The 10,746-nt window shown below is 42.4% G+C and overlaps 1 protein-coding gene across 1 annotated transcript; it reads left to right on the top strand.

Annotated features, from left to right (window-relative positions):
* The first annotated feature begins 7,450 nt into the window (after window positions 1–7,450).
* LOC141000977 (tubulin beta-4B chain) lies at window positions 7,451–10,578 on the top strand. Its single transcript, XM_073471879.1, has 5 exons — window positions 7,451–7,671; window positions 8,534–8,642; window positions 8,745–8,855; window positions 9,024–9,268; window positions 9,357–10,578. Exons 1-5 carry the CDS (start codon window positions 7,615–7,617, stop codon window positions 10,167–10,169), a joined length of 1,335 nt encoding a protein of 444 aa, XP_073327980.1. The 5' UTR covers window positions 7,451–7,614; the 3' UTR covers window positions 10,170–10,578.
* The last annotated feature ends 168 nt before the right edge of the window (window positions 10,579–10,746 follow it).

Here is a 10,746-nt window from a genome sequence, read left to right as displayed (position 1 = left end):
TGAAAAGCATCTGACTGTGCAAATTAAAACCAATCCAGCCCGGTTGCTATGGTTATGGTGAGTAAGAATTTCATTGTCACAAAAGATGAGTCTGGTCGAGATCCAATCAACGGCTCGACAAACCGCATGTGTGCGCGTGAGCAGTTTTCACTTGTATGTCGCATGATTGATAGACTCATAGGTCTTGTGCTCCCTTCTCTACCTTGTGCTTGTAATTTTTACCTCCACCAAGAAGGTTATGTTTTCACCCATGTCCGTTTGCTTGTTGGATATTTTAAAGGCGACCTCAGGACAATTACCAGCCATGTTTGTGGTGACAAAACCAGATGTTTTTAACAAGACCTTGGGACATAAGTCAAATCATGATCTTTTCCTTACCCTAACCAAGTGAATATATGCACTGCCTTGTCACAAGATAGTATTGAAAATTAAAACAAAGTTTCAAAATGTAATGTTGTGATCAATGTGATCAAACACATGCACGTAAAGGTGTCATTGATAACATTCAGTCACATCCATCTCCTCCCTATCATTGCATTCACATCACAACACCGCTGTTGTTCGAATCATCTTTCCCGTCAGGTGGTTGCCAGTTTGTTGTAGCTAATGTTGCCAGTTAATGTTAACACCACTAATGCTAGCTAGCTAGCATTAAGCCAATACAGTATCCTGTAGAAATGTTTTATTTGTCTACAAAAAAATGTCAATATGACCTTTATGACTGAAGTCTGGAACTTCATCATGTTTTAATACTTTATATTGCAATCAGTATAAACTGTGCAGTGATTATATTTATAGTCAAAATAGCTAGACAGGAAAGTCTGGTCCGGCCTGGCCAACCCAGGCTTGAATGCCTGAAAAAATAATATACTGGTGCAAAAATCCAATAAATTCAATATTGCCAGTCCTGCTCATTGATTTGCATCATTGCCCACATTGGCCTAATACACCTGGAGATATTAAAGGGGTAGTTACTTTGGTATGAATTATACAGCTTCATTTCTGATGGGTAACACATTTCTATCATCTCAGGTTAGATATGATCGCATCACTTAAACTTAATGCAGCCTACAACTCAGAGTGTGACCAAGAAAACCAATGAATGAGCAATCACCCCATCAGTCTCCACGCTCTCCTTTTTCCATATCGTAAACCATATTATTGATTCAGGTATTATTTTCATTTGGTCGTATTTTCATTTACAATTTCATTTTTTATGATATAAAGAACAAAATTTAAAATGGGTGATTTTTCTTTAGTTTTCTGGGCTGACAAACACCAGCGCTGAATATGTAAAGGAGAGGAATAAATCTTCCTAAGACATCCGTATGCCACATGCACATGCAAACACACTGCACACCCACCAGAACTCCTCATTCCCTCAGTACGCTATTGTCTTTGCCTCTTCTGTCATATTGAGTAGCAGCGTTGGCCAACAGCCAAAAGCACTTTCCAGGTTCTTATCTAATCCTTCTCTGTCATATAGATAAACAAGTAAATCGATGCTTCTGCAGGTTTCTACCGCTTTAATTCATGTAGCACTTAACTTTTATTCACCTTCAACAGCAGCACTGATTTACTGGGTGTGAATATGCACTCTACATAAACATGCAATAAAACAGACTTTTATAATGTTATGATCTTTATGACACACCGGGAGTAACACAATAAATTATGTTGCATTACGCAGTGAATCAAGTTGTCTTTTTTTCCTCTGCTGCTGCTTTGATCCAATTTTTACTTGAAAATTGTTTTTTTTTTAACTTTTCTGTGTGTGTGTGTGTGTGTGTCCTTTCAAAGTGCTGAGCACCCTCTTCAGTGATCTAGGTGTTTCCGACAGGCCCGACTAGTTTTATGACTCTCAGTAATGAGAGTGAAGGTGTCTGCCAGCTCTTGCATAAAATGACAAACCGCAAATGTTCACCTCTGTGTAACATATTTCAATAACCGTGAGATTTATGAGCAGTAAGAGTGTGTGTGTGTTTTACAACTGTGACATTTCACCAAGCAAACTGGGAGGCAACGGTTGGTAGCTAGGACTGATGTAAAGCAGGAGATGCACGGATGATGGTCACAGCCATGATGTGGGTGGCTGATACTGAGTAAGACGAGTGTCACATATGGGAATGTGACCTGAGGCGTTGTCGGTTCGATGGAGCATTTTTGAATGCAGTGCGTCAGGATTTGTTCTTAGAGAAGGACAATATGCTCTGCACACTTCATATCCTCCTGTGCAAAGGAGGAAGCAATCTCAGAAGCAGCATGTCAAGTGTGTGTGTGTGTGTGTATGTGTGTGTGTGTGTGTCTTTAATTTGTCCAGTGTCCTCCTCAAGCATTCAAAACTGTAAAAACTTAATGTGTTCCTGAAATGAAAGATCTATATTTAAAAAAAGAAAAAAATGAGAGAACAGGTGAGACACCATCTGTATTAAGCGAATCAGCCTGAGAGGTTTTTTTGCCATATGTGTTCTTTATTATTCCTCTATTGAGAGCAATCCACAGGGTAAGTTGAAGGAATGCTCCATTTGCATCTTGTAAAAAGAGCAAAAAGAGCCTAACTTGTTATATGTTAATGCTCTGTGTAGTTTTGGGGAAGATATTTTAATCAGAAGATAAAGATCTTCATTGACTGACTTTTTTAAAATGCCTAAACAAACAAACTCTCTTTGTTTTAATGACTGAATAAACAAACTGACCTTAAAGGACAACACAGTCTCATACTGTTTTACTTTGTTTATATGTGGCGGACACTGCCAACTTTCTAGCTTAAAACAGTGTTCTGGGACCTTATTTTCCTCTGAGAACAGCTTGTTTATGTCATGGAAAAAATAAATATTTCTGAGTTTGTATAATTACTTCATTAATATAGTCAATATTAAAACTCTGAGTTTGAATTACTTCTCCAAAACTACACAGTGCACCTTTAAGAGAATTTTTATCAGTTTGATTATTTTCAATCAGAATATTAGATAGCTTCTATTTTATGCATTTAAGATGGAAACAGTAGTCCACTCAGACTTGGGACTCCCCTTTTTAAGGCTATTGAATATTGGTACCTGCAACTTTATAACCCATAAATTATAACACCAAAAATCCAGACAACAGGAGCCAGGAGCAGCGAAGATATCAGGGATGGGAGGCAACATGTGTGATCAGCTAAACAACAGAAGATCTCTATCGCCTCTCTGTGGATTTCAGATGTTACTACAGTAATGATGGCTGGATAAAGCCTTCGAGGGCAACCTCACTGACCACCACCAGGGTTGGGTGGGTTACTTTAGACATGTATTCAAATACAGTTACTACCTACCTGTTAAAAAAAAGTAAGTAACTCAATCCAAGTATCACAATATTACAATAATGTAACCTGATTACTTTCTGTTAAAGAATATGTATTCTAATTACTTCTTCTTTTCTGTAACTTTACCAGAATACAATTACCCATTTTTTTGTATCCTAATTACGTAATCCTTTTACATGTATTCCATTTCTCCCCGAGCTTGACCACCAGCCCCAACAAACACATATACCACACAGTTATCGTGTTGCCTTCAAGTACCATCAAACTAAACATTGTGTTTTATTTTTATTTTTCACAAAGACCTTGATTCCTAAAAAAGTTAGGATGCTGTGCAAAACAGAATGTGATGATTTGCTAATAATTTTTGTAATATACTCAGAACAAACAGATAACTAACAACATATTTTATGTTTTACCTCATCAATTTCATTGATTTTTGTAAATACTCTTATTCTGAATTGGATGCCAGCAACAAACATGTTGGGACAGGAGCAACAAAAGACTGGAAAAATTGTCAAATGCTCTAAAAACACCTGTTTGGGAACATTCTACAGGTAAACAGGTTCAGATATAATAGATATAATAATATCTGATAATACTGATTGGTTACTTACTGGTCAATTACTGGTTAGTTATTAACAGGTGTGTATCATGACCAGGTATGAAGGGGGCGTCCTTGAAAGGCTCATTTACTCACAAGTAAGGATGGGGCGAGCTTCGACACTTTGTGAAACACATGATTGTGTAAAGGATATTACTGCATGGGCTCAGGAACACTTCATAAAACGGTGGTCATTAAACACAGTTCTTTTGCAAATGATTGCATTCTGGCTCAGACTTCATTAATCCTCAGTGGACAAAGTCATATGTCACAGCAGCCCATAAACCGGTCTAAAGAGGAGGAAAACAGATTCATATTTAAAATGAATGGGAAGCAGAGAAAAAAGGTGTATACTTTTATATATTGAGACTGAGGCAAATAAACCAAGTTCTCGTTAGGCTACTGCAAGTTCCTGCATGTGACAACTGAGTTCATCTCTATCCAAAATGGTTAGGGTTAGTTTACAGCCAGGAAATCACTGATGAAAGCCACATAGACTCAACACAAAAGCCACACATTACTGCTCAATAACTACAGTCTGCTCTAAAATAAAGAAAAAAAACAAACTTAGTAATTTAGCAGTCTGGAATCAGGCTAGTTAACGACCCATATAGACTCTTCAGGGCCCCTGCACCTGGTTCTTGGGGTAATAAAAATAATATTTTACATGAAATATAAATATACTAATCAATATTTTTTGTGTAACAATGGAATGAAATTGCTATATGTATGTCAACAGGATTGTGTCTGCAGTTGTGTCTGTTTTGGTTTGATTGCCCCCAACTTTAAAGGTCGTATTGATAAAAACAAAATTACGAAGAGAAATCACTTTTTAACAATAACACATCTACAGAGCTTGTAGAGAGGTGCAGAATGAAAGTATCTCTTTTACTTCAACACTTTATTATGATTGTGAAAAAATAATTTGTTTATCTCTGTGTAAGAATTCTGACGGTTGGTTCCAGCTTCGAAAAAGGTTTGTGAGCCAATAGTATAACACCGTATGTATCACGTGGTATCTGTGATTCGTCAGCATCAAGAGTCTTGGTAGTTGCCAGTTACTGGAAAAAAACATAGAAATGGCTGAGTTCTACAATATGCGCCCAGCATAACGTAAGCTAACTAGCATTAGCGACATTTACTTTAGCTAGCTAGCATTAGCAAGTTAACGTTAGCGTTAGCAATGTTAATGATAGCAACGTTAATGTTAGCTAGCGTTAGCAACCTTAGGTAGTTAACGAACTGGACAAACACTTGAGGGGGCAGTTGATTCGAACAACCAGGTTGTGACGTGAATGCAATGGAAGAGGGAGATGAAAAATAACATCAGTGGCTGTGAAAGAGATACATTTCATTTTGAAGATGCAGACCAACAGCAGAGCTAAAAGAGGGTGAATATTGGACTTCAATTGTCAGGTGGATTGTCAGAAACACATCTCTAAACGAATGATAAATCATTTAGTTCCATGTTCGATGCTCAAGGCATCGTCTTGGCTGTCAAATTCCCCAGATCCCAATTCGATCAAATATCTGTGGGACACTCCTCTTGCACTTCACTTCAAATGAGTGTCGACCTGTGGAAACGAGAACGATGGCTGTGCCTGCGAAAACGTTCATCATCGCAGCTCAAACCAAGCAGGATTGGCTGGAGGTCACGGAGACAAAGGATTGTGTCTCATTGTACAGTTAATAATAAAATGGCAAATTATCAACAATCTATAAGTAGCAACAATGATCAGTTGTAAGACTGAATAGCACGTCAGGCTTGTGAATGATTAAAACAATCCAAACTATTGACTCAGACTGATATTATTTGTGAGTCTTGTGTTTCAATATATTTCAGACTGTGATATAATAATATCTGATAATACTGACTGGTTACTTACTGGTCAATTACTGGTTAGTTATTAACTGGTGGGTGTCATGGATGTAGCTGAAGGCCATTTGAGGTGAAGAAAAGACAACTGAATGAAAACAGATCTAACCAGCATCCAGCTGATACAAGACTGCTGCTCAGTAAGTGATCACATCAGATATCACCTCCTTATTTACCTGCAATGCTTTCTTTGGAAAACCTTGATGCCTGCAAGAACAAGTTGGGGAGTGCCATCACTTATGCTGACTATCAGCATTCTTCTTCCTTCCTCGCCCCCTTCAAGTCTGTTTTCAAACTTCCTGTCTCTACGGGCAACAGCACAAACACAATAAAGCTACTTCCTAATGATGGACATTTAATTGGGTTGTGCATTCAAAATATTCACTGAGGAAACTGAGGTCATGTGTTTTTCTCTCAGAGTTTGGCAGCCTTAGCAGTCTGGGAGATGAACATTCTAACGAGGTAGAAACACTTGTCATACATCAACATTTCATGTCGGACCAGGACAGAAAAACAGCCTCCGAGAAGACAGAGGCCAGTTTGACAAAGGGAATATAATACCGAGGCGGTTTTCTTGACAGGTTTGGAACTGGCAGCCTGGGATTGAGTCAGCAAGGACCACTTACCGAGCTAACAGGTAATTACAGTTAGTGCTTTAGCACCAAAGCTGCAGGTATCCGTCTACCAGGAAACTCCATTAATCACCTCGGTACTCTAACTGGCCTCCGTCTTTGTTCCTGAAGGCTGCGTACGGCCCTGGTCAGGAGGTCCATCCATCCATCCATTGTCTGTAACTGCTTATCCTTTGCAGGGTCGAGGGTGCTGGAGCCAATCCCAGACGACATTGGGCAAGCAGCGGGGTACACTCTGGACAAGTCGCCAGTTCATCACAGGGCTGAGATATAGGGACAAACAACCAGTCATGCTCACATTCACACCTACGAGCAATTTAGAGTGGATTGTAGGAGGAAGCCGGTGTGCCTGGAGAGACATTTTTAAGGAGATTACAAACACTAAAATACCTTTTTCTGCCACTGTTGGGCCTGATCCTGGTGTATAGGTGAGATACTTCAACAGAGATTCTGCCTTCATGGGAAATTTAAATAAATGATCCACAGGCAACCTAGAGATGCGTAATGTTTCATTTTTCATATCACGTGAAAATTGTGACTTACAGCCCCTTTAATCCTCAGCGAGAGGACAAATTCATGTGTCAGCAGCACACGACACAGTCGGAAACTGATAAATAACAATGTAATAGGAATAAATACAGCAAAATATTCAAAAGCTGTATAATTTTCCCCTCCGTGTCACAAGCGAGTCCATCTCTGGCCAGAATAAATGCAGAATTGAACCGTGTGCTGACCAGCATGTGGAGGAATGAATGAATATATCCAGAGTGTGGATGAAAAGGTGGAATCCTAAATAAAGTGGCAATGATCTGAAGACATCACAGAGCAGGAGTGCAGTGTGTCTGAGTCTGGGCTTTCATTAAGAAGAAACTTAATCTAGTTTGGTTAATCTGCCTACCTCGCAGGCCTGTCAATCCCACAACAACCAACAAGCCAGCCCAGGCAGGCCACATTTCCGGCCGTGCCCGGTTCCCGTTGCCATGGAGATGACGTCATGCTGCAGCACCGGGACGAACGGCGCAGGCGCGGGTGGTTAGGAAGAGCGAGACAGAGCTTCCGACGCAGCCAGAACTCCTCCGCCATTCAGCCACACCGTCGACTGTGGGCCAGGACCGAGCAGCATCAGAACCGGAGCCCGTCGTCAGCTTCCCCTCGTCAGTCCAACAGCTCTCCGTGAGACCCTTCCCCACACCGCAGCGACAACATGCGTGAGATAGTGCATCTGCAAGCCGGGCAGTGCGGGAACCAGATTGGAGCCAAGGTATGAAAAACACCCAGAGACCCCGTCGGCGTTAATACCTGTTAACCGTCGTCGGTTTTATGTGACTGAATTGAAGTGTAGCCGTGATGCAGCCAGAGGGAGGGCCGTGAGAGGACGGGCCGTCCGCAGGAACACTAACTAGGTCAACACGGTGGAGTGGAAAGTGTTGTATAAGACTGGTTAAAGGCAGCGTACAATAGCATCGTTGAGGATGGGCGGTGGCGAGCCGAGACATCCCCGCTGATGCCCTGTCAATGATGTGTGTGTGTGTGTGTGTGTGTGTGTGTGTGTGTGTGTGTGTGTGGTCAGGGAGAGAGAGGGGTGTGGCTCAGACACTGAAATCACTGGAACGCCGACAGACATGCAGTCAGTATTTTTAACACACACACACAAGGTCATATTAAACCATTATAATAATAATGTTTTAAGAAAAAGACATTAGGATGATATTTATCATCATCACTGCTTCAACTAATGAGTCCATTCTTCGAAGGTATGGATGAATCAGAGATGGATTTGGGGTCCATTCATGCGTTATTCTGAGGCTGCCGTGTTTTTAGCATTGATTAAGTCTTCCAGTGCAATCATTTAGTCGATGAAATAATGAAAACTGGCCATCACAAGGTGATGTCTTCGGGTTGCTTGCTTCAGTCCAAAATCCTTTACCAGGAGAGGCTGCAACAAGCAAATTGTTCGCATTTTTGCTTTGAAAAGGATTTGAGTGATCATTTGATCATCAAATTTGATGTCAGTTAACTTCCTGTCAATCAGCTAATTGATTAATAGACAAGTGAGATAATAAATTATCAGTAGTTTTTATGAACTGTCTTCTGCCCAATCAAATCCACCCACCTGTCTGTAGTTCTGGGAGGTGATCAGTGACGAGCACGGCATTGACCCGACAGGATCCTACCATGGAGACAGCGACCTGCAGCTGGACAGAATCAACGTCTACTATAATGAGGCTTCAGGTCAGGACCGTTCAAAATGTGTTACTGTGAGCTTGTTGTTCTAATAGTTCGCCTTCTCTTTTCTGAACATAAAATGTTCTGACATGTGCGTTCATGTTTCAGGAGGGAAGTACGTGCCGAGGGCCATCCTAGTGGATCTGGAGCCAGGCACCATGGACTCTGTCCGCTCCGGCCCCTTCGGACAGATCTTCAGACCCGACAACTTTGTCTTCGGTATATGATCAGCTACACTCACACTTATGTTGGTTATTACACAGGAAAAGGAAAGGTCATGTTAATTATCAGTATATTAGAGATTGGTGTTACATTCCATATAGAGATTTAGTCTAAATGATGAACCAAGACTGTTTGGCGGTAATCTAATTAACACCCTCCTTCCAGGCCAGAGTGGAGCCGGTAACAACTGGGCAAAGGGCCACTACACAGAAGGAGCTGAGCTGGTGGACTCGGTCCTGGATGTGGTGAGGAAGGAGGCTGAGAGCTGCGACTGCCTCCAGGGTTTCCAGCTTACACACTCCCTGGGTGGTGGTACCGGCTCTGGTATGGGAACTCTGCTCATCAGCAAGATCCGCGAAGAGTACCCTGATCGTATCATGAACACCTTCAGTGTGGTGCCCTCTCCTAAGGTACAGAAAAATGTTGCACTGTTTATTGGTTTTTGTTTTTCCTTTTCTGGCTTTTCATTCCCCTGATCTTTGCCTGTTGTGCCTCCAGGTGTCAGACACAGTGGTGGAGCCCTACAACGCCACCCTGTCTGTCCACCAGCTGGTTGAGAACACAGACGAGACTTACTGCATCGACAACGAGGCCCTCTATGACATCTGCTTCCGCACCCTCAAACTCACCACACCCACATACGGAGACCTCAACCACCTGGTCTCTGCCACCATGAGTGGGGTGACAACTTGCCTGCGTTTCCCCGGCCAGCTCAACGCTGACCTCCGCAAACTGGCCGTCAACATGGTGCCCTTCCCTCGCCTGCACTTCTTCATGCCAGGCTTTGCTCCTCTCACCAGCAGGGGCAGCCAGCAGTACAGAGCCCTCTCTGTGCCAGAACTCACTCAGCAGATGTTTGACGCCAAGAACATGATGGCCGCCTGTGACCCGCGCCATGGCCGCTACCTGACCGTGGCTGCCGTGTTCCGTGGCCGCATGTCCATGAAGGAGGTGGACGAGCAGATGCTGAACGTGCAGAACAAGAACAGCAGCTACTTCGTCGAGTGGATCCCGAACAACGTCAAGACGGCCGTGTGCGACATCCCGCCCCGTGGGCTCAAGATGGCTGCCACATTCATCGGCAACAGCACGGCCATCCAGGAGCTGTTCAAGCGCATCTCTGAGCAGTTCACCGCCATGTTCCGCCGCAAGGCCTTCCTCCACTGGTACACTGGCGAGGGCATGGATGAGATGGAGTTCACAGAGGCGGAGAGCAACATGAACGACCTGGTGTCTGAGTACCAGCAGTACCAGGATGCCACGGCTGAGGAGGGAGAGTTTGAGGAGGAGGGAGAGGAGGAGGTTGCCTAAGGCTAAAATCACTCATCATGTCCCCCCTGCACTCATCATAACCACATCCAACCATCCATCCACTTATTTCACCCCTACTCTGCTCCTATTCTGTTCCTTTTTCTGTTGCAGCTCTCTCCTCTCTCTGTTCTCTTATCCCTGTATCCCCTCTGTTTCCCTTTCTCTCTGCCTCTCTACTTCCTTCCAGCCAGAGTAGGATTTACAACACTAAATCATCTCTCCCATCTCAGTGCTCATGTAGAGGTAGCTAACACAGGTGTGCTCGTGGTCTTTTTGTCAGTAGCTTTCCGTTTATGTTCATTTATCATCATCAGTCAAACAGCACCTGGGCCAAGTATTCAATAAAACTGTCCAACCCACACAATTGTCTAATCTGGCATTGACTGAAATAAATCTGTTGGAAAAAATACCACTTTGTGATTTAGTGTTTCTTGTGTCTGATTCATTTTAATTGAAATATTTTAAATACAAACAAAACAAGAGGATATTTGTATGTTTGTGTATTTAAACCGTTATTCATAAGGGACCATGTACAATATTAAACACAAATGTGATGTGTTGTATCAGCAGAGTTATC

The sequence above is a fragment of the Pagrus major genome, chromosome 1, assembly GCF_040436345.1.
Source record: "Pagrus major chromosome 1, Pma_NU_1.0".
Classification (NCBI taxonomy): Eukaryota; Metazoa; Chordata; class Actinopteri; order Spariformes; family Sparidae; genus Pagrus; species Pagrus major.
The sequence above is the reverse complement of the archived record's forward strand: the minus strand, read 5'-3'. Positions and strand labels throughout refer to the sequence as shown.

Coding starts and splice junctions, on each gene's coding strand:
- LOC141000977 (XM_073471879.1), top strand. CDS start 7,615: ATGCGTGAGATAGTGCATCTGCAAGCCGGGCAGTGCGGGAACCAGATT. Junction 7,672..8,533: donor GGAACCAGATTGGAGCCAAG/GTATGAAAAACA, acceptor ACCTGTCTGTAG/TTCTGGGAGGTGATCAGTGA. Junction 8,856..9,023: donor ACCCGACAACTTTGTCTTCG/GTATATGATCAG, acceptor CCCTCCTTCCAG/GCCAGAGTGGAGCCGGTAAC.